General features: G+C 40.7%; 1 protein-coding gene across 2 annotated transcripts in view; it reads right to left on the minus strand.

Moving 5' to 3' along the window:
- Positions 1–1,995: 1,995 nt before the first annotated feature.
- The window catches only part of IKBIP (IKBKB interacting protein), a 34,206-nt gene continuing 11,447 nt past the window's right edge, over positions 1,996–24,754 (minus strand). The window contains exons 2-3 of one of the 2 annotated variants that reach the window (XM_066262208.1): positions 21,065–21,182; positions 1,996–2,957 (exon numbers count right to left, since the gene is read on the minus strand). In XM_066262208.1, coding sequence (XP_066118305.1) covers positions 2,202–2,957; positions 21,065–21,182 — 874 coding nt within the window. In that variant the 3' untranslated portion in view covers positions 1,996–2,201. Of the gene's footprint in view, positions 2,958–10,349; positions 14,853–21,064; positions 21,183–24,754 lie in introns of those variants that run through there. The other variant, XM_066262199.1, reaches the window with a different exon arrangement.

The following is a 24,754-nucleotide window of genomic DNA, read 5'->3' on the forward strand; positions in this document are numbered from 1 at the left end:
TTGATTTAAATTTACTTGTTCTTTATTTTAAATATTTTATTTGTTCCTGTTTTGTTTTTTACTTTAAAATAAGATATGTGCAGTGTGCATAGGGATTTGTTAATAGTTTTTTTTTTTATAGTCTGGCCCTCCAATGGTCTGAGTGACAGTGAACTGGCCCCCTGTGTAAAAAGTTTGGGGACCCCTGGTATATAGTCTAAGTGTAAAAAATTTGGCTCTCAAAAGAAATTTCAATCCTTGTACTGTTGATATTTGGCTCTGTTGACTAATGAGTTTGCCGACCACAGCACTAATGCAATAGTTGCTGTATTTAGTAACACAGTCACCACATATAATGGATTCTATTGTTAGTATTTAAGGCAAATGCATACAAGTGCTTATTCTATTCTCAACTGCATGCTAGGTGCAAAGAGATATCATTAAAAAACAAAACAAGGCCCTGGCCCGTTGGCTCAGTGGTGGAGCGTCGGCCTGGCATGCAGGAGTCCCGGGTTTGATTCCCGGCCAGGGCATACAGGAGAAGTGCCCATCTGCTTCTCCACCTCTCCCCCTCTCCTTCCTCTCTGTCTCTCCCCCTCCCGCAGCCAAGGCTCCATTGGAGCAAAGTTGGCCCAGGCGCTGAGGATGGCTCTGTGGCCTCTGCCTCGGGTGCTGGAATGGCTCTGATTGCAACAGAGCAACACCCCAGATGGACAGAGCATCACCCCCTGGTGGGCGTGCTGGGTGGATCCCGGTTGGGTGCATGTGGGAGTCTGTCTGACTGCATCCCCGTTTCCAACTTCAGAAAAATACAAAAATCAAAAAAAAAAAAAAATCTAAAACAAAAAAACCCCCACACCATTTGAGTGATCAAGAAATTCAGTCTAATTTCAGGCATCTGTGGTACCATTTAAAAATATGATGGACACCCAGTGCTTACGTTAAATTTAAGCAATAAAATTATGAGGGGAGACTTCAGGTGGAACAGCAGATCAGGAAAGAGGAGAGAATAATATGGAATAAAAGAAGCAAGAATGCTTCTTTGGGCTCAGTTTGGAATTATATGAATCAATTTTAATACTAATTATAATAGCTAATGTGTAATAACAGACCTAATCTTTTAAAACTATGCATGTTCATAGGGAAACTTGCAAAGATGTATACTGAAAAATGAATAGTTGGCTGAATAAAGACTGTGAAGTCTTGAAGAATATGTAGATGCTGGGTAAACTTCATCAGTGGTGGTACAGCATCTGGTCTGATCAGCCTCCATCAAGTTTCTCTTACAGCGATCCTGCTCAAACTTCAATGTCCACATGGATTTCCTCAGGATTTTATTGTAAATCTAGATTCTGCTTCAGTAGCTCTGAGGTGGAGCCTGATATTCTGCATGTCTGACAAGTACTTAGATAGTGTCGATGCCTTGGTCCCAGACTACAGAGAGCTCTGTCTCTATTGGTATTGGCCTTCCAGTTCTAGATCCCATGAGCACTGGTTATAGCACAAGTCTTTCCTTGGGATACTCATGAGATTAGTAAACCCTCTTTTTTTTTTTTCCTTCATGAGATACTTGGATTACTCTTTCTTGCACCAGAGCCATGACAAAACCACCTCATAGTCAACTCTAAGTTCTGTAAGATCAGGGGATAGTTGTTAACCAGTACGTATCCCCTGAAGCACTTGCACATGTTTGCACATATTAAGCACTCCATAAATGTTTTCAAACATTAATAAAACAACTAAGTGGACAAAACTACCTTTTCCTCTAAATGTATAATGAATGCAACAGCCCTGATCCGGATGGCAGCATCCAGTTAGGACTCCAACTACACATACTATGCTCCCCGGCAGTCAGTGAGGGCAAGGGGGATTCAGATCCTGCCCCCTCTAGATTTCCCAAGGCTAGACCAGCAGATCCTGCTTCTCTCCCCTTGTCTGAGTGTGTGTTTGTGTGTGTTACAGTGTGTATATCAGGGGGATGCATAAAATTCTTGCTAAAGAAAGTTTCAAGTGCTCAACCCTTTAAAATTTTTATTTTTACCGTACAAAATAGAATCATGTACAAAATGGTATTTACTCTGAAATTTCATTATTTCTAACCTGTCAGTCTTTTTGTAATATGACAGAGGTCTCATTAAAAAAACAATTTATTGCACTCTAATCAAATAGCTTTTTGGTCTTTTGGCTAAGATCAAGTGCAATCTAATCTAAATACTTTTGAACTAATCCATATCTGAAATGTGTGTTATTTCATCTTTTATATCCTTAATCTCAGCTTGGACTACTGTTAAATTAGAAATTTTTTCATTTAAGAAAGCAATTTCTTTCTCTCTTTGTAGTAAGTCAGCAACCAACCTCCCAATGCGTAGTGTTAAATCATTTACCAATGGTTCCAAACGGGAAAAGTCCTTCTTTAGATTATACACCTTTGGCTTTAGATCATTTGCAAAAGTCACTGTCTTCAGAACTTTAGCTCTGTCACTTTCTAAGCTTAAAAACCGATCTGTGTGCTCGTCGAAATCACTCTTTAACTCCGAAAGCATCTTCTTAACAGTGTTAATTCTCTGTGAATTTTCAGATGCTGTCTTTCGGAGCACTGCAGTTCGCTCGATGCTACTTGACAGAAGATCGCCTATGCTTTTCACTGTATTTTTTTCTACTTTTTCTATTTTTCCTTCCAGTTCTTGCACAGAATCTGTCAATGATGTTGTATCAGTCACTAAACCTGAAATACGTCGTATATCTGTTTTTATACTTGTAATCTTGAGACCAACATCTTTTGCCATGGAAGTTGTCCTTTGGTCTACATTTGTAACATCTTGAGAAAGAGTCGTCAAATTGTTGTTCAGTATATCCTGCTTTTCAGTTATTCTCTTGGACCAAGTTTTTACCTCATAAATTTCCTCCTGTAGACGTTTTAGATGAGCAATTATTTGAAAAGATTTCAATTGTTCCATGATAGCTTCTGACTTTTGACACTATAAGAAAATATAACCACAATAATTAAATTTATTAAAAGCTTAACATTTAAAATTCAACTTAAATTTTATGTTAGTTTTAACCATAACTTCACTGCTTCTCGGGAAAGATTTGGGAAAAGATGTATTAAGTGTATTACTAATGAATAAGGAAAACATTAAGGAAATATAAAATATTATTGGAAATGACATTTTTTAGTTATTATTTTTGTACAATCAGTCTCCTGTACATAGACAAAATGAGTTAAACTATAGTGAACAACAAATAAACAAACAAAAAGCTATCTCCAAAGTTCTACAAGTCCATGATTCCAGATACAAGTGGTTCTCAGCTCTTGTATGTTTCAGTGCCATCCTGCTTTCCCTCCATCCACCTACAGTGATGTCAGAATTGTCCTTTTGGTTTGACGTGGACACGTTAGCCCAGGGGTCGGGAACCTTTTTGGCTGAGAGAGCCATGAACGCCACATATTTTAAAATGTAATTCCATGAGAGCCATACAACGACCCGTGTATGTTACACATTATCCAATAAAAATTTGGTGTTGTCCCAGAGGACAGCTGTGATTGGCTCCAGCTACCCGCAACCATGAACATGAGCGGTAGGAAATGAATGGATTGTAATACATGAGAATGTTTTATATTATTAATGTTATTATTTTTTTTTATTAAAGATTTGTCTGTGAGCCAGATGCAGCCATCAAAAGAGCCACATCTGGCTCATGAGCCATAGGTTCCCGACCCCTGTGTTAGCTGATGAACATGGTGAGCCACACAACTGCCTGGCAACATTTCAAGTTGTTGTTTTTGTTGTTGGCAGTGGTGTGTGTATATCTGTGTATTTAAACAGAGATATTAGGAAAGTTAAATTATATTATTTTGAATACTTTCAATTTTATTGCATTGTGCCATCAGTTAATAAAATTAATAGGGCAAGGTGAAAATTAAAGTGCTAGTTAATAGTGCTAAGATGGATCTCATAAATGAGACCAAATAAAAAATTTAAACAAACGTGCTCAGATCCATCCATGTTGTTGCAAATGGCAGGATAGCCTTCTTTCTATGGCTGAATATTGAAATTTAGCAAAGAAACATGTTGTACAACTTAAATTTACACAATGTTGTTAGTTAAATAGTTATTCAATTTAACAAATAAAGGAAAGAAATTGTCAGGTAATTCTCTTAAGCTTTAATGAGAAGATTAACAAACCTGTGAACTGTGTGTCAACTACAGTGTGTCTGTAAAGTCATGGTGTACTTTTTTTTTCCATATTTTTAAAAATTAATTTTAATGGGGTGACATTGATAAATCAGGGTACATATGTTCAGAGAAAACATCTCCAGGTTATTTTGACATTTGATAGTGCACTTTTGACCGGTCATAGGAAAGCAACAAAAGATGATAGAAATGTGAAATCTGCACCAAATAAAAGGAAAACCCTCTCAGTTTCTGTAGGATGATGTGGCAGCATGTGCGCTTGCGCAGATGATGACGTAACACCGTGTATACAGCGGAGCAGCCCACGGCCATGCCAGTTGAGATGTGGACGGTACAGAGGAAAGTTCAGTGCGTTCCTTGGCTCGCTAAATTAGAATCCGTGACCAAAGTGTAACGTGAATAGCGGCGCGTTTATAACGAAGCGCCACCACATAGGAATAACATTACTCGGTGGGCTAAGCAGTTGAAGGAAACCGGCAGTTTGGTGGAGAAACCCCGTTCTGGTAGGCCATCAGTCAGTGACGAGTCTGTACAGGCTATACGGGATAGCTACCTAAGGAGCCCTAAAAAATCTGTGTGTGAGCCCACATCGAACTGCACTGAATAGGTATGAAACTGGGAGAGTTTTCCTTTTATTTGGTGCAGAGTTCACATTTCTATCTTTTGTTGCTTTCCTGTGACTGGTCAAAAGTACACCATGACTTTATGAACACACTGTATAAAGAAAAACATTAAAGAACAAATGTAAAATATATTCTCAAAGCCTGTGTTCAGAGACAGATATTTTCAATGATTACATTGAAAAAGGGAATTCCACTTATAATGTGTGAGGCAATTGTTTGGCTAAATAAAAAAAAATTAAAAAAAAAGAAATTGTCGATAGCTTTTTTTTTTAGGTATTATTTTTATTCAGTTTAGAGGGGAGAGAGAGAAAAAGAAAGAGAGAGAGAAAAGAGAGGGAGGAGCAGGAAGCATCAACTCCCATATGTGCCTTGACCAGGTAAGCCTGGGGTTTTGCACTGGCAACCTCAGCGTTCCAGGTCAATACTTTATCCACTGCACCACCACAGGTCAGGCCTATAGCTTTCTACTAGTAATCAAAACCAGTTTGATTCAACATTTACTGTGCTAGTCTGATCAAGAACAGATTCTGCTAGAGGGGGAGTTTATAGTTTAGTTTCGGAAAGAAAATGTCAATAAATGGATTTTTAAAAATTCAGATGAAAACAAAATAAAAAGCAAACATGCAGGCTGAAAAACAATTTTACAAAGTTAGATACATTGTTTAATTTAAAGGTATCAAGTTCTTTTCCTCAAATAATTGTTCATTTTTTTTTTATACATCTAAATTGCATTTGCCTGGTTTATTCAGGCAACTTTTTGAGATTATTTTGGTAACATTAGCCTAGTTTTATTAATGCAAATAAAAATTTAATATGCCTAGACTATTATTTTTATGGCAGCTTTAAAAAAGAAGCAGTTATGGCCCTGGCCGGTTGGCTCAGTGGTAGCGCGTCAGCCTGGTGTGCAGAAGTCCTGGGTTCGATTCCCGGCCAGGGCACACAGGAGAAGCGCCCATCTGCTTCTCCACCCCTCCCCCTCTCCTTCCTCTCTCTCTCTTCCCCTCCCGCAGCCCAGGCTCCATTGGAGCAAAGTTGGCCCAAGCGCTGAGGATGGCTCTATGGCCTCTGCCTCAGGTGCTGGAATGGCTCTGGTTGCAACAGAGCAACGCCCCAGATGGGCAGAGCATCGCCCCCTGGTGGGCATGCGGGTGGATCCCAGTCGGGCGCATGCGGGAGTCTGACTGCCTCCCCGTTTCCAACTTCAGAAAAGTACAAAAAAAAAAAAAAAAAAAAGGAGCAGTTATGTAGTTACAAAGAAACAACAAGCCAAAATAGAGCAGTAGAACAGTTAATTCAAAGCAGCACCCCCTTACCCCATCATATATGTTTAATTTCAAAGCATATTTTAGGATTTTTCTCCTCAATTGGTTTATGCTACATTAATTATTGGTGGGGGAAGTGGTCCCCAATTATTTTTGGTAGAGAAGTTAGATGTGAAAATGTTATTGTGGGTATGGCAATAAGGAAAAGCCACAAATAGGAAGGAAATCAAGTAGAGATTGCAAAACTACCTTTTATTTTTAAGGGGAAAGTTTTGCAATAAAGTATATTTGCTGAAACAAGATTCCCAGGGGTGAAAGGAGATGGCTTACTTTCACCTATTTCTTTTTTTATTTAATTTTTTAAAGACTTTTAAAATTTATTGATTTTAGAGAGAAGGGAAGGAGAGAAAGGGGAAGGAGTGGGAGGCAGCAACTAGCAGTAGTTGCTTCTCTTATGTGCCTTTACCCAGCAAGCCTGGGGTTTCAAACTAGTAACCTCAGCATTACAGCTTGACACTTTATGCACTGTGTTACCACAAGTCAGGCCATCTATTTCTTTACAAAGTTTTTTAATTTATCGATTTTAGAGAGAGAGGAAAGGAGAGAGAGAGAGAGAGCTAGAGAAACATTGATTTGTTGTTCCATTTATTTACACATTCATTAGTTAGTTCTTGTATGTGCCCTGACTGGGGATCAAACCTACAACCTTGACATATCGGGATGATGCTCTCACCAACTGAGTTACTCAGCCAGTAATTTCAATATATACCAAGTTCATATATATATATAAATATTTATATTTATATATATATATGCGCAAAGTACTAAGCTAGGTCTTCCTGTAATGGTAAATATTGTCTGGATTTACAAACATGGCAACATGGTTCTAGGGAATGATTTCTGGGTCTAACTGGCCTTCCAAAAACTTTGCTGAAGGATATTTGAACTCTACTAAACAACCTAGAAATTGTATTGATCTCTAAAACTTAAAACTACTTTAAGCCAGAAGTAATCTTACATTATTTGGTACAGTTCCTTTATTTTACAAATTAAAACAGCCCCCAAAATGAGGTGCCCAAGAACACACAGAGGCAAAGCCTAAGACTGAAGATTACCATCTAAGGTTATTTCTCCACCACGGCATTTCCGCTCTTCTCTGAATATTTATTAATGCCTTCTTATGTCCAAGGCCCAACCAATTATAGGTCAGTTACAACTTTTATTATTATTATTATTATTATTATTATTTTTGACAGAGACAGAGAGAGAGAGTCAGAAAGAGGGACAGACAAAAAGGGAGAGAGATGAGAAGCATCAATTCTTCCTTGCAAAACCTTAGTTGTTCACTGATTGCTTTTTTGTAAGTGCCTTGATGGGCAGGGTGGGGTGGGGGTGGGGCTACAGCAGAGTGAATGACCCTTGCTCAAGCCGGTGACCCTGGGCTGAAGCCAGTGATTATGGGGTCAAGTCTATAATACCACACTCAAGCCAGAGACCCTGTGCTCAAGCTGGTGAGCCTGCGCTCAAGCCAGGCGACCTCAGGGTTTCGAACCTGAGTCCTACATGTCCCAGGCTGACTCTCTATTCACTGTGCCACTACCTGGTCAGGTGGTTAGTTACAACTTTTGAGTGACTTACAGTCTAGTTAAATGGCGACATGGTAGTCTTCATTTGGCTATCACCAAATTTGACTGAATTACAGCTTTTTGATTCTTCAGGTAGCTCTGACATATTCCTTCTGATTTTTTCCCTCTGCTGGTTGAACAGCAGCAGGTTGCCTTGAACAGTGTGAAGTCTGTGGCCTCTGGAGTTGGACTGACCCAGCAGCTTGACTGAAAGATTCCTAATCTTTCTTTTTTTTTTATAAATTTTTAAATTCATTTTAGAGAGGAGAGGGAGAGACAGAGAGAGAGAGAGAGAGAGAGAGAGAGGAGAGACAGAGAGAGAGAGAGAGAGAGAGAGGAGAGACAGAGAGAGAAGGGGGGAGGAGCTGGAAGCATCAACTCCCATATGTGCCTTGACCAGGCAAGCCCAGGGTTTCAAACCGGCAACCTCAGCATTTCCAGGTCGACGCTATATTCACTGCGCCACCACAGGTCAGGCTCTTTCTTTTTTTAAAAAAATTATTTTTATTTATTTCTTTATAGAGGGAAGAGAATGAGGGGGGGGGGAGGAGCAGGAAGCATCAACTCCCATATATGCCTTGACCAGGCGAACCCAGGGTTTTGAACCAGTGACCTCAGCATTCCAGGCCAATGCTTTATCCACTGCGCCACCACAGGTCAGGCAGTCTTTCTGAGTTTCAATTTTCTCCTTTGTAAAATGGGTCTCACAGTTAGCAAAGCTGTGGTGAGAACTGATGATAATACATGCAAAGTGCCTCCAACAGTGACTGAGATATAGTAGGTGCTCACTACAGAGCTGTTAGGATGATACTGATGAATGGAGACCTCCTAGCAGTGTGACAAATAATAGGCTCCAACATGTTAGTTCTCTTCTCCCCCACTATATAAAATTAGGCAGGAGCATTTTGTATTAAATTAATAGTTCTTAGCCTGACCTGTGGTGGCGCAGTGGATAAAACTTCGACCTGGAAATGCTGAGGTCGCCGGTTCGAAACCCTGGGCTTGCCTGGTCAAGGCACATATGGGAGTTGATGCTTCCAGCTCCTCCCCCCTTCTCTCTCTCTCTCTGTCTCTCTCTCTCCCTCTCTCTGTCCTCTCTAAAAATGAATAAATAAATAAAAAAAATTAAAAAAAAATTAATAGTTCTTAGCTGAGATATACAGATGCTGGGTGAATTTGCATAGCTTTTGCCACTGTGCAAGTATGGAGTAAGACTATACAGAAATAAAGTTTTGTGTGTGTACATGCGCATGCGTGTGTGTGTGTGTGTGTGTATTTGGTGAATTACAGCATAATTATTTTATAACAAGATCATTTTAAGCTTTGATCAAGACTATAGATTCATTCAAGGGTCTACAATTAGGTTGAGATAAAAAATAATGCTATTGACTTTGTATCTTACAAGTTTAGTTTTCTATGAAACCATACAGGCGAATAAAGCAATATTTTTCATTATAAAATCTAAAAGTACATCTAGTCAACAGCTTCTAATAAAAATTTAATGAAATATTAAAATAAATTATACTTTGAAACTTTACATCCAAGGGTTTAAAAAAAATTAGGTGTTTGTTTTGTAAAAGTAATTTATCTGTGCTAAATGTTGTTAAAAAATGGATCCAAGCCTTGCTGGTTGGCTCAGTTGTAGAGCATCAGCCCAGCATGTGGCTGTCCCAGGTTTGATTCCTGGTCAGAGCACACAGGAGAAGCGCTCATCAGCTCTTCCACCTCTCCTCCCCTTTTCCTCTCCCCCTCCTGCAGCCATGGATTAATTGGAGTGAGTTGGCCTTGGGCGCTGAGGATGGCTCCATAACCTCCACCTCAGGTGCTAAAAGAGCTTGGTTGCTGAGCAATGGAGCAACGCCTCAGATGTGCACAGCATCGCCCCCTAGTGGGCTTGCTGGGTGGATCCCAGTTGGGGGACATACAGGGGTCTGTCTCTGCCTCCCCTCCTCCCATTGAATAAAAAAAAAAAAAAGGATCCAGTATTCTCTATCAGAAATCAATTGATATAAAATTTACTAATTACAAAAATACAAAAGTACATCTTAGAATATGGTAATCTTCCTTAAGGGAAAGACCAATGATGTAATTTTTTTTTATTTGTTGATTTTTGGAGAGAAGGGAGAGAGAGAGAGGGAGAGTACTTCCTGTATGTGCCTTGACCAGGCAAGCCCAGGGATTCAAACCGGTGACCTCAGCATTCCAGATCAAAGCTTTATCCACTGTACCACCACAGGTCAGGCCAACGATGTAATTTAATGTTTGATGCACAGAGAATTTTTTGAAATTTCAAGTATTTGTGTTAAATAAATGAATGTACGAAATGGAAGAAAACCAATTAGGTACATCTAAAACTCTCTAATGACCTTTTCAAATAGAGAAACCCCTGAGTAAAGGAATATATACATGTGTACACACACACATAGTTTCCTCACGAAATCTTTGTAGAAGGGCAGTTTCTGTTTCCCTTGTAACTGTCACTGTAGAGCACAGAGGCCACCTTGTTTCCATTTATATACACAAGTTCCTTGATATACAGAAGTTCATAATAATAATGATGTATCAAATATGGTGATAGGCCAAAAATTAAAAAAATAGAAGTGACGAATATGGGAAATCCCATCTCCTCTGACAGAATGGAAGTTGAAAGAACTAAGTCCCAGCTAACTTTATAATCTATTTTATTAGCATGAAAATAAAAGTAAACATATACAATTTTGTCAGTGCACACAGACAAGAACTTAGGCATTCAGAACCCAAGAAATTTTATGTTAAGATTCCAGAAATTAATGCTATGCCTTTTCACAGTAGCACTCTTCCATTTTTATGACCCATGTCTGTCTACTGTAGAACTTGTTTGGGATTTTCCTAAAAAACATGTAAATTTACATAGTAAAACTTCCTGACCACAACTACCATTTATAATGACAGCTTTCATGTTCTTTGCGCTTAATTTCACTGAAATCGCATTATAAAATGGGAACTACAGTTGGTAATTGGCAAGAATAAATAAGAAAGAACAGTACTTCCATATACAGTTGACTCAGTTTTCAATACCATGTTTGGACACTTTTTTTTTTTAGTGAGGGAGAGATAGAGCAAGAGAAACAGGGATAGACAGACAAGAAGGGAGAGAGATGAGAAGCATCAATTCTTCGTTGTGGCACCTTAGTTGTTCATTGCTTGCTTTCTCATATGTGCCTTGACTGCGAGGGGTGGAGGTGGGGTGGGGGCTCCATCCAAGCCAGCAACCTTGGTCTTCAAGCCAGCAACGTTAGAGCTCTAGTTGGCGACCATCGTGTCATACCTATGATCCCATGCTCAAGCTGGGACCCCGCGCTCAAGGCAGATGAGCCTACACTCATGCCGGTGACCTTGGGGTTTCAAACCTGGGCCCTCAGCATCTCAGGTTGATGCTGTATCCACTGCACCACCACCAGGTCAGGCTGTGTTTGGACACTCTTAATACATCAGTTTACCAATAAAAGTCTCATGTGCTCCCCCAACCCTGCACATTTCTGATGATCATTTTTGGCAAAATACGGTAGTTCTCTACTTAATCACGTCTCAGGATGCCATGTCTTATTCCTTGTGATTCTATTCTATAATTTTGAGTAAAATAAAGACACTATGTGAACAAATTTGGTTGGATAATTAGTTTGGTGACTCTTTAAAATAATGATGTACATTCAATTACCCCAATGGTCATCATTTCTCTTTTTTATTTCCTGTGTACCCAAGCCCGATGTGGGGTGTGGCCCTGGGGCAAAGGAAACAGGGTGGAGCCTGAACAGAGCCTTTTACATTTGTTTCGTTAAGTCCCGTGCCTGCTTGAGGAGGCCAGCAGTGGCGTCTCTGGAGAACTGTGTGATTGTGGGAAGCTGAACTGGTCGCCAGAAGGGCGAAGCCTTAGCCTTGGACTCTGCACTTGGATTGAGCCTTGCCTGCAGCCTCAATTTGTAGTCCTGTGTCACCCATTTTTGTCTGTGGTGCAGTTCTCCAGCTGGTGCTACAAAGGCCAGGACAGGATCTTACTTGACTTTAACAATTTTGTCCTGGGCTAGCTAGCTGCCCATCTCTTAAGTGAATGACACTCATTCATTCACAAATATTTACTAAACTCTTGTCAGGTACCTCGCACTGGTCTGGTACTTGGGGATACAGCTGTGAACAAACAGCAAGATCCTTGCATTCTAGAACGAATACCAAGGATCATAGTTAATAAAAGATGTCACACAGAGAGCTTGTTAGGGGGATAAAGAGTTGGAAGCAAACAGTTTTACATGGGAAGGGGGTGGAGGGTTAAGTGCAGGTACCATTTGAGAAAGACTCTCAAGGAGAGGAGGGAGCATTCCAGGCAGAAAATTAGTGTAAAGTGTGAGCAGGGAGTGAGGCTGGAAAGTGAAGGAGGTGGCAAGCTGGCTCTCATCATTTCTCACTTTGCTGCTCTTTCCCCTTTAAAATAGGCCACGGGCTTATTGATGTATGCTCACTGTAACTATAATTTACTTACAGATCTTGTATCTAGCAAACTCAAAAGTTTGTAACACAGTCAGAACCTTTTTAAAACAGCTCAGCTATACACAAAAATTAGGGGATCAGGAAATGTGCAGATACTCTAGTACTTTCAGTCTTTTTGTACAGTGCATTTTCACCAATGAAATAAAAGTTGGTTTTGCCTCTCATTTGCATAATTGGATAACTTTCTTTGACTTGTTCTTTGCTTTTCTGATGTTCTTGTTTAATAAAAAAATCAAATGCTTCTTTTTTTATCACTTCATATTTATTTTGAAATATCCCCTAATTTTTGTGAGCGAAAGTCTATACTTCAAGGTGTACATACGTAATTCATAGGAAAAACCTTCAATAAAAACATGCAGGGTAAGGCAAAAATTGGTTTACAGCTGTTCATATGAAAAATAATACAATAAATAATAATATGAGAATAAACTGTTTTGCATACTCATAACTGTAAATCTACATTTTTTTAAAACCGACTTTTGCCCCAATCTTTATTTACTCTTATTTTAAAATTCTTGCAAGTATCTGTGACATAGTTTAGAACCTTAACAAAGAGTTAAACACGTGTATAAGGCTCCATAGCTTTAAAAAAGTGCATATTAATTCATAGCAAAGCACTCCAGACTTGCTATCCGTTATTTTAGACCAAATTTCTGTAAACTCTGTGGTCTGGATTCTTGGTTTGTTGTAAATTACGAAGGAAATGAAGACCTGGCTGAGACTGGCACTTTACTAACAGGCCTGACAGGAACATCATCAGGTCAGTGGGTCACCTTTTCAGGTGAGAGAAGACGTATAAGTAGATATAAGGTTTGAAGAATAGCAAACTGGGTCATTTAGAGAGAAGGTAAACACTCCTCATTAGCTCCAGAGACATTAATAATATTTGGGTCCAATGGGTGAAATTCATAATAACTGTTAATTATTTAAAAAATCATTTAAAAATGTTAAGTATATTGCCTTTTTTTTTTTTTTTTTTTTTTTACAAAGACAGAGAGAGTCAGAGTGAGGGATAGACAGGGACAGACAGACAGGAACGGAAAGATGAGAAGCATCAATCATTAGTTCTTCGTTGCACATTGTGACATCTTAGTTGTTCATTGATTGCTTTCTCATATGTGCCTTGACCGTGGGCCTTCAGCAGACCGAGTAACCCTTTGCTTGAGCCAGGGACCTTGGGTCCAAGCTGGTGAGCTTTTTGCTCAAACCAGGTGAGCCCGTACTCAAGCTGGTGACCTTGGGGTCTCAAACCTGGGTCTCAAACCTGGGTCTTCGGCATCCCAGTCTGACGCTCTATCCATTGCGCCACCGCCTGGTCAGGCAAGTATATTGCTTATTTTTTTTAATAGGTGAGCTTGCTTCCTTTCTTTTTAAAAATATTTTACTGATTTTAGAGAGAGGAGAAAGAAAGAGAAAAGGGGGTGGGAGGATTGGGAAACAACACTTCATAGTAGTTGCTTCTCATATGAGCCTGGACCTGGCAAGCCTGGGGTTTCGAACCAGCGACCTCAGCATTACTGGTGGATGTAATGGCATATTCAAATACTGCGCCACCACAGTTCAGGCATATATTGCTTTTTAAAAAGTAGAGAAATACAGGTTTTAGAACTATTTCTATTTAAAATGGTTAAAAAAATAAGTTTTATTGCTTAAAAAGATAAGCTTTGATTATCTTGATAATCCATTTGTATAGAGATCTCACTTCTTTTCCAGTAACATAGGACACAGTGAGACATCAAAATAACACAAAAGTATGGGACTAATCAATTTATGTATAATTATATGGTTCATCAGAATAAATTTAGTGCATTAAGAATCACGGTCAATTCCTTTATTTTCTAGATTACGTTCTTCTGAAGTGCCTTTTTCTCTTGTACTTGAATATGCCATAAAGTCCTGAACTTTCCCTTTCAGAACATCCAGTTCATTTTGCATCTTCAGTAGGCTGTTATCATACTGAAGTCCTTCAAGGGTTTTCCGCATCTCCATGATCTCAGACACTGCTTTCAGCATATCATCTTCCATATTAAACATCTGAACAGTTAAATCTTCCATTTTCTTTTCTGTCCCTATCAGATCCTGCGAGACTCTGAGAACAGAGCGAATTGCACTTTCAATGGCTGGCAAATGTGTCTTGCATTCTTCCACTTTGGGTTCGTAGTTGGTAAGCTTATTAGTCAAGTCTTCATCTCTGGCAAAGAGAGCATGCTGTTCCTCTTCTAGCTTTTCGACTGCTTTTGTATCGGAGCCCAGCTGTTCCTCGACACGCAGAAGATCCTCTTCTTCTTGTGTTTTCACTGCTCTAATATTTCGTAATGTGCTGTCTTCCAACTCTTTCAGCCTTTCGGTGAGCAATTTTATTCCTTGCTCAGCTGAGTTAATCTGGACAGTAACTTGAGAATGTATGTGCTTCGATTCTGATTTGAAAATGTCTGCATTAACATTCATTTCTTCTAGGCTTTGCTTCCAGAAATTTGTGACATTTTGGAATTTCTCATGAAGGCTTTGCATCTTTTGAGTGAGCATCTCTTCACTATTTTGAATGTCATGCATGATACGCTGGAGGCCGGATACTTCCTGCTCAAACTGGGTCACCAAAGACATAGATGATGTAGCTTCCTGCAGGATACTTTCAGTAGACTCAAGCTGCATTTGTAACACAAAACAATTCCCAAGGCTACTTAATAACTTTTACAGTAGGGACACACACTTTAACAATCATGTGCCAAATTCAAATTCTGAAGATGTCTAAAGTACCAAGTGTATCAGAACTATACTGACCAAAACATTTATTACTTTAATGCTCTTTTTTTTTTAACATATTTAGAACAAATTTAATAGATTAGCACTATGGCAGAAAAATATAAACCTCCATTTATAATCCTTTAATGTTTGCACATTTTCATGGAGGGACAGTCAAGTAAAAAATAAGACTAAAGCAGCCTGAAGTATATCATATTTCTTTTTTTTCATTCCAATGGAAAGCAACTTAGTTGTAATTTTTATGGTTATTTGGCTTTTTTAGAAACTGTAAGCTAGTTATAAAATCTGTTAACTTTTCTAAATACAATTATTCTGGAAGAGTCTGAAAAAAAATTGGTTGATTGACCTTTGTGGAGAAGGTACCAGAATTAGATCTCACAAATATCACAAAGACAAAATGAATAAAACATCAGGGTAGGGAGACAATTTACGTCATGTAGTAAATAAAATGTTCTAAGTATCTGTAAAAAAATTTCTTTAAGTAACAGAGACAGAGAGAGGGACAAACAGGGACTGACAGACGGGCAGGGAGAGAGGTGAGAAGTATCAATTCTTTGTTGTGGCACCTTAGTTGTTCACTGATTGCTTTCTCATATGTGCCTTGATGGGGTAGGGGGGGCTCCAGCCGAGCCATTGATCCCTTGCTCAAGCCAGCAACCATGGGGTCACATCAGTGATCCCATGCTCAAGCCAGTGACCCTGTGCTCAAGCCAGATGAGCCTGTGCTCAAGCTGGTGACCTCAGGGTTTTGAACCAGGGTCCTCTGTGTCCCAGGCCAACGCTTTATCCACTGTGCCACCTCCTGGTCAGGCTAAGTATCTGTAAATTATGGTAAGCTTCTGGCATGTCTTAATATGTGTCTTGAACATATAAGGGCCAGGTTGTAGACCTCTCTTAGTCTACACTCACATAGATAACAGCCGTACAGATACAGAAAGGCCTAGAAATGAACATTAATTTATCAGCTGTTTACAGCCTTGTGTTGAAGATGTAATACTATATAAGACACAGTTCAGCCCTTAAGTAGTGGGGTGAAAGCCAAGTCTGTATGTGCTATGAAAGGGGAAGAACTGTGGAAGCACTTACACGGGGCACCCGAACGAGACGTTGGTGATCAAGAGAAATAATTCTAGAAGTGTTATCTAATACCTGCATCTCGTTACTTCCTCTCTAAATCATCCTACACACTACAGCCAGATCAAGCTTTTAGGAACTGCTATGCACATCATGGTACAACATGGAAAGAAAGACCCACGATGTTTCCTGATACTTCAAGGATCAAGTCCCAAACTCCCTAACCTCGCTCTATGCTCGCCTTCCCTCCTCTTTGCTTAGCTATATTCTGTCCTTCCTTCAAGGCTCAGACCAGATCTCAGCTGGTCAGTGAACATTCTTCCGTAGCCTTAGCCTCACAGCCTGGACTCCTGCAGCACAGGTTGTATTATGTTATTTGCCACCTATTTGGCACTCAGTACATATTATGTAAGAATGTTTGAGTGTCCACTCTGTCCCAGACACTGGCTATAAAAATAGAGATATAGTCTAGTTCGTAGCTTCACAGTTTGGTTAGGGGATATAGTGTTTTGGATCTTTAATATCATATATTCTAGAGATCCAATAAGACTTACTGAGTGTCCTCTGTTTCATCATTAGACACGGGGATATAGAGATAAAAGACACAGGGTTTGCCCTAAAGATCAGTAAAGGAGACAAATTAACAACATTACAAAACAATCACAATAGATTATGATTTGCATCATGACAGAACTAGCATGAGAGAATGAATGCTTATTAGAGGAGAGGTCAGAAGTCTGGATGTCAATGAGGAAAGGCTCAGAAGTGACTCTGAAATCTGACCCTTTAACAGACAGATGAATTAGCCAGGTGAAGATAGGAGAGCTTCTAAATCCCTTAGGGGAAGAGACCATGTCTTATGCATTTTTGTAGTCTCTATGTCTCAGGGTATAAGGAATATGTTTGTTGATGTTTAGGAAGAAGAATGACCATAAACCTGGTCCCATCCCAGGAATACCTGAAGCAGTGCCAGGTGATAGCTGGAAACAATGTATAAATACAATAGTACTGAATAATATGATAAGACCACTCTGACACCTTGTTTACAAATTATTATTATTATTATTATTATTATTTACAGAGACAGAGAGAGGGATAGACAGGAATGGAGAGAGATGAGAAGCATCAATCATCAGGTTTTCGTTGTGACACCTTAGTTGTTCATTGATTGCTTTCTCACATGTGCTTTGACTGTGGGGCTACAGCAGACCGAGTAACCCCTTGCTCGAGCCAGTGATCTTGGGTCCAAGCTGGTGAGCTTTTTTTTGGCTCAAGTCAGATGAGCCCGAGCTCAAGCTGGCGACCTCAGGGTCTCGAACCTGGGCCCTTCCACATCCCAGTCCGACGCTCTATCCACTGCACCACCACTTGGTCAGGCTACAAGTTTTTTTAATGCATATATGTAGCCATAATTCAAGTCCCTTTAAAAACCAGTTCTGAGAAATACTTGTACATTAGTAATACTGCTAGGTTTAGTTGTCTTATTAGCAGCATTTTGAAGAGGCAAGCTTATCTTCACCTAAGGTAACTTCTTGTTTAAGCTGTTCATCAGAGCATCACTATAAAGCAGGGGTCCCCAAACTACGGCCCGCGGGCCACATGCGGCCCCCTGAGGCCATTTATCTGGCCCCCGCCGCACTTCTGGAAGGGGCACCTCTTTCATTGGTGGTCAGTGAGAGGAGCATAGTTCCCATTGAAATACTGGTCAGTTTGTTGATTTAAATTTACTTGTTCTTTATTTTAAATATTTTATTTGTTCCCGTTTTATTTTTTTACTTTAAAATATGTGCAGTGTGCATAAGGATTTGTTCATAGTTTTTTTATAGTCCGGCCCTCCAACAGTCTGAGGGACAGTGAACTGGCCCCCTGTGTAAAAAGTTTGGGGACCCCTGCTATAAAGTATATCCCAGTAGACCCCAAAGTTTGCAAAGGTCAACTTTGCAGGAAAATAAGGTCTCAAGATTTAATCTGCAGATGCAGGATTGGGAAACAGAAGGTTTACAGTTATAAGTCCACAAAACAGAGTTTATTCTTGTATTGTTGTTCATTAATTATGGTCTTACTATCCATATGAACAAGTATCAACCTATTTTTGCCCTAACCTTATACATAGTGACTAGTATACCACAATATCACATACTATTTATGGGCTGCCAGTATATTCTAACAGTTTTCCATTTTTTTCAAAACAAAGAAATTTATTACTGCCTGAAGTTTTCTAAGAGTTGACACATATATTGTATCTCATCTGAGCCTTATAAAAATCTTGTTATTCTCATTTCATAAATGAGGAAACAGAGGCCAAGAGAAGTTAAAGTAATCTTTTCATCTTGCAGTTGTGACGGGAGCCCAGGTCTCGCTGTTTCCCCTCCTAGTGCATCATGCTGGCCCCTACGGTCAGTTTTGTGAAAGGCAGCTATAGTTAAACTACTCCTGGGGCAGGCTGGGAGAGAAAGAGCTATACAAAGACTGAATATTTTTTTGGATCCTACAATCTTATTAAAAAAATCTGCTTCAGTCTAACCAGGCAGTGGCGCAGTGGATAGAGCATCAGACTGAGATGTAGAAGACCCAGGTTTGAGACCCTGAGGTTGCCAGCTTGAGTGCAGGCTCATCTGGTTTGAGCAAAAGCTCACCAGCTTGGACCCAAGGTCGCTGGCTTGAGCAAGGGGTTACTCGGTCTGCTGAAGGCCCACAGTCAAGACATGTATGAGAAAGCAATCAATGAACAATTAAGGTGTTGCAACGAAAAACTAATGATTGATGCTTCTCATCTCTCTGTTCCTGTCTGTCTGTCCCTGTCTATCCCTCTCTCTGACTCTCTCTCTGTAAAAAAAACCAAAAAACAAAAAAGAACAAAAAACTGCTTCAAAAAGCATTTTAATTGCTACCAAACTTTTCACTTAAAAAGGAAAGCTTTCCATCGACCTGGAACACTGAGTTCGCCGGTTCAAAACCCTAGGCTTGCCCGGTCAAGGCACATATGGGAGTTGAAGCTTCCTGCTCCTCCCCCCCTTCTCTCTCTTTCTCTCTCTCTCTCTCTCCCCTCTAAAATGAATAAATAAATAAAAATAATTAAAAAAACACATACACAAAAAAACTTTATAAAAAAAAAAAAAAAAGGAAAGCTTTCTTCAAAATTTCTTTTCAAAGCTTTTAAGCACATGAAGTTTCTCTGTCTCCTGGAACTTTTTTCTATTATTATGATATATTGACTCCTTTAGAGGGCCCCCAACAATTATAACCAGATCTCACCTTGAGCCCTAGGTCAAAATACCAATTCTTGCAGCTCCTTCCCAGAGGCCCCTAAGCTCACATTCAAGCCCCTGGCTTATTCAAGGTGATGCAAAATTTTCATCCATGGCTTTTACTTTCTGAGGCACTATATGCTCATCCTGTGCATGAGGCTGCAGTGACTTAGACCCTCTATTACATTTCTGTTTATTTATTTATTTTCATCCTTTTGACAGAGACAGAGAGAGAGAGGGACAGACAGATAGGGAGAGAGATGAGATGCATCAATTCTTTGTTTCAGCATCTTAGTTGTTTGTTGATTGCTTGTTCATTGATTGCTTTCTCATATGTGCCTTGATCAGGGGACTACAGCAGAGCGAGTGACCCCTTGCTCAAGCTAGCAACCTTGGGTTTTAAGCCAGCGACCTTTGGGCTCAAGCCAGTGACCATGGGGTCATGTCTATAATCCCATGCTCAAGCCAGCAACCCAGTGCTCAAGCTGGTGAGCCTTGCTCAAGCCAGATGAGCCCACAGTCAAGCCGGCAACCTCAGGGTTCTGAACCTGGGTCCTCTGTGTCCCAGGCCGATGCTCTATCCACTGTGCCACCGCCTGGTCAGGCTTCTGTTTATTTTTATAGCATCCTTGCTCACTCTGGTGCCAAGTGCAAGTCCTGTCTACCTTATGCCACGAGTAAAGATTTGGTGAATGAATACATGAACAAACAAGACATTATTCCCAAGGATAGCTTGGTCCTTAGTAGCCAGGCCAGGCCCACACGATGCCTCACTGATTATAGCAGACCCTCTCCTGAAAAGTGTGGTAGCTAAAATTTTTTTTATCTGTTCCACATTTCTAAGAATTACAGAAATAATGCATTTGTAGCTTGAAGAAACACAACAAAGACATGGAGTTTAGTTTTCGTTTGGCTATAAAGTCAGGACTTATTTTGAGGTTGGTCAGCTCTGCATGTGCATATATACGCTGACCAAGTGGGAAGTAAATAAAAATCCATGATGAACCCTGGCCCGGCCAGTGCTCTTCCTACTCTAATTGTATACCCTAGAGATCAACTGTATTTCAGCGTCTGATATATCAAGTGTCTGATATTTAAATAGAAAACTGCAGTCACCTCCGTAAGAGCATAGCGGTCTTTCCTAACAATAATATTTGTTACATTAAAATACCTTTATCCTTTCAAAATATAATTTTTTTTTTTCATTTTTCTGAAGCTGGAAACAGAGAGAGACAGTCAGACAGACTCCCGCATGCGCCCGACCGGGATCCACCCGGCACGCCCACCATGGGGCGAGGCTCTGCCCACCAGGGGGCGATGCTCTGCCCATCCTGGGTGTCGCCATGTTGCGACCAGAGCCACTCTAGCGCCTGAGGCAGAGGCCACAGAGCCATCCCCAGCGCCTGGGCCATCCTTGCTCCAATGGAGCCTTGGCTGCGGGAGGGGAAGAGAGAGACAGAGAGGAAAGCGCGGCGGAGGGGTGGAGAAGCAAATGGGCGCTTCTCTTGTGTGCCCTGGCCGGGAATCGAACCCGGGTCCTCCGCACGCTAGGCCGATGCTCTACCGCTGAGCCAACCGGCCAGGGCCTCCTTTCAAAATATAATTTAAGTTTCAATTGGATTGATGGGAGAATGTAAAGCAGTAGGGAGACCTTGAGAGTTAAAATAGTATTGTCTAAAAGGTGGGAAAAAGGAATTTCTGAATTGGGCTGGAATGGTGATAATGGGGAAGAAAAATGGGAAAATCTTTCCAAATAAACCAGTTAATAATTACCTTTTCTGAGATTAAACTGATTTTACTTTGAAGTCCTTGGAATTCGTTGGTCTCTATTTTCAGTAACTCGTATTGGTTTTCCACCTTTGTAAACTTTTCCGACTGCTGAAATACAAGCCTAGAAAAGAAAAAAAAGATCACTACCACCTAATTCAAATGTACTTAAGTCTGAATTTTAAAGGAAATTTTGATATGAGCAGTGTCAGCTTTTATTAGTTAACTAAACATTGAGAGAGCCTGCTGTGTGGTATGTACTACTCATGCAAAGATGAGCAAAACTCTGTCCCTGTTCAAGTTCACAGCTCAGGGAGTTGAGATGGCATGATATCTGTAGTAGATAAATGCAGAAAAATATTTTGGAGGAAAAAATATTGCATTATTTATAAAAAATATAATTTCTACTAAATATTTTACCCATGTAAAAAAATAGTATTTTTTTAAGTGGGTTTGGGGGTGGGGGACAGACAAGCAGGAAGGGAGAGAGATGAGAAGCATCAACTTGTTGTGGCATTTTAGTTGTTCATTGATTGCTTTCTCATATGTGCCTTGACCAGAAGGCTCCAGCTGAGCCAGTGACCCCTTGCTCAAGCCAGTGACCTTGGTCTCAAGCCAGCGACCTTGGGCTTCAAACCAGCAACCTTTGGGCTCAAGCCAGTGACCATGGGGTCATGTCTATGATACCACGCTCAAGCCAGTGACCCCACGCTCAAGCTGGTGATCTCAGGGTTTTGAACCTGGGTCTTTAGTGTCCAGGTTTATGCTTTATCCATTGTGCTACCTCCTGGCCAGGCAAACTAAAGAAAGTTGTTTTTTGTGTGTGACAGAGACAGAGAGAGGGACAGATAGGGACAGACAGGGAGATGAGAAGCATCAATTCTTTGTTGCGGCTCTTTAGTTGTTCATTGATTGCTTTCTCATATGTGTCTTAACCTGGGGTGGGGGGCGGCTACAGCAAAACAAGTCACCCCTTGCTCAAGCCAGCGATCTTGGGATTAAGCCAGTGACCTTGGGCTTAAGCCAGTGACTTTGGGCTTCAAGCCAGCGATCCCGGGCTCAAGCCATAGACCTCAGGTTTTCAAACCTGGGTCCTCTGCATCCCAATCTGATGTTCCATCCACTGTGAAACTGCCTGGTCAGGCAAAAAAAAGTATTCTTAAATTCTATTGTAGAAGAGAAAAAGAACAGTATAGTGGAGGGAAGAGGACATGATGGTGATTAGAAGTTGCAAAATAACCAGATTCAAAACTGTTGAAAACAGAAGTCATTGTCAACACAGAAGAACCCACGTGATGCAAGGTGCATAATATGTATACTTGTTTATAGTAAAAGGGTACAAGTCATATAGGTATACGTACTCTAGATGTCCTGTAATTAGAGTACATTTCTCATCTGGTAAATAGTGCAGGGCAGAGGCATAAAAGTTATCCCAGTCTTAAAAACAATAAATGGATTATTGTGTATTTAGAACTTGAAATGAGCAGACACAAAAGAAATGCTTTGAATCGAGTGCCATTTTGGTTGATCTACTTTGACTCAATTATTCAGGATCAGAAAGACCAGCAGTTGAAATTCTTGGTGTATCTGAGTCATTAGAAAGCAGTGGAGCTGGCCCTGGCTGAGTAGCTCAGTTGGTTAGAGCATCATTCCAATACAGTATGCCAGGGCTGTAGGTTCAGTTTCTCGTCAGGGCACAAACAAGAGTCAACCAATGAACGCATAGATGGATGGAACAACGAATCAATGCTTCTCTCTCTCTCAAATCAATGAATTAGGAAAAAAAAAAGCAGTGGATCAGAACCTCTAAAGCCAGTGTCTAAATCAGAACTCATAGACCAGTAGTTCAAAAGCTTTGCTGCATATTGAAGTCACCTGGCAGTTTTGTTTTTTTTTTAATTTTTTATTTATTCATTATAGAGAGGAGAGGGAGAGACAGAGAGAGAGAGAGAGAGAGAGAGGAGAGACAGAGAGAGATGAGGGGAGGAGCTGGAAGTATCAACTCCCATATGTGCCTTGACCAGGCAAGCCCAGGGTTTTGAACCGGCAACCTCAGCATTTCCAAGTGGACGCTTTATCCACTGCGCCACCACAGGTCAGGCATCACCTGGCAGTTTTAAAAAAGTTGATGCCTGGGTCCCACACACAGAAATTCTGATTTAATTGGCTGGGGATATGACTTGGATATTGTAAAATTTAAAAGCTCCTCAGGTTATCTGAGTGCTTAGCAAAGTAAGAATCACTAATTGACACTGTTTTGTGAAATAAACTTCCATTGAAGACAAATATTTAAAGATCCCAAAACTCAATGGAGTGAAAGACTTCTGAGCTTTGTGTATCATTGCAAAGATGGTGATGGTTCATACTCATAAATGTCACTATTATGCTGTTTCTATAAAACTTCTAAAATGGATATTTTGCTTTTTACTGCATCCCAGTCCGACACTCTATCCACTGCGCCACCACCTGGTCAGGCGATATTTTGCTTTTTAAATAAATGTTTATAATGTCAGAGGAAATAAATGTCTTTTAATGGTGGCTCCCATCTATCCTATAACACTGAACTAAGTCCAGGTTACGTAATACAGACTGATTTTTCTCCTCTGTGCTAATATGAAATTTTAAACAAAGCTTCTGGTTATTAGAAAATGTCATTATCCTAATTTTCAAGGGTGGATATGTAGGTTTAATTCTTTTTTGATTGCCTGTTTCATTCTTGGTGTTTCAGAAGTTCTTTTCAGAGTATAGGCTTATCTGAGACCAGCAGGCAGAGACCAGGGATAGAAACAATTCTAAAGAAATAAGTCCAGCCCTGGCCGGTTAGCTCAGTCGGTTAGAGCATTGTCTTTTTTTTTTTTTTGCATTTTTCTGAAGCTGGAAACAGGGAGAGACAGTCAGACAGACTCCCGCATGCGCCCGACCGGGATCCACCCGGCACGCCCACCAGGGGCGACGCTCTGCCCACCAGGGGGCGATGCTCTGCCCATCCTGGGCGTCGCCATGTTGCGACCAGAGCCACTCTAGCGCCTGGGGCAGAGGCCACAGAGCCATCCCCAGCGCCCGGGCCATCTTTGCTCCAATGGAGCCTTGGCTGCGGGAGGGGAAGAGAGAGACAGAGAGGAAGGCGCGGCGGAGGGGTGGAGAAGCAAATGGGCGCTTCTCCTATGTGCCCTGGCCGGGAATCGAACCCGGGTCCTCCGCACGCTAGGCCGACGCTCTACCGCTGAGCCAACCGGCCAGGGCCTTTTTTTTTTTTTACAGAGACAGAGAGAGGGATAGATAGGGACAGACAGACAGGAACAGAGAGAGATGAAAAGCAGCAATCATCAGTTTTTCGTTGCGACACCTTAATTATTCAATGATTGCTTTCTCATATGTGCCGTGACCATGGGCCTTCAGCAGACCAAGTAACCCCTTGCTCAAGCCAGCGACCTTGGGTCCAAGCTGGTGAGCTTTGCTCAAACCAGTTGAGCCCGTGCTCAAGCTGGCGACTTCAGGGTCTTGAACCTGGGTCCTTCTGCATCACAGTCCGATGCTCTATCCACTGCGCCACTGCCTGGTTAGGCTAGAGCATTGTCTTAAAACACCAAGGTTGTAGGTTCAATCCCTGGTCAGTATATATGGACAGCCAATGAATGCACAACTAAGTGGAGCAATAAGTGAATGCTTCTCTCTCTCTCTCTCTGTCTCTCTCAA

The sequence above is a fragment of the Saccopteryx bilineata genome, chromosome 1, assembly GCF_036850765.1.
Source record: "Saccopteryx bilineata isolate mSacBil1 chromosome 1, mSacBil1_pri_phased_curated, whole genome shotgun sequence".
NCBI lineage: Eukaryota > Metazoa > Chordata > Mammalia > Chiroptera > Emballonuridae > Saccopteryx > Saccopteryx bilineata.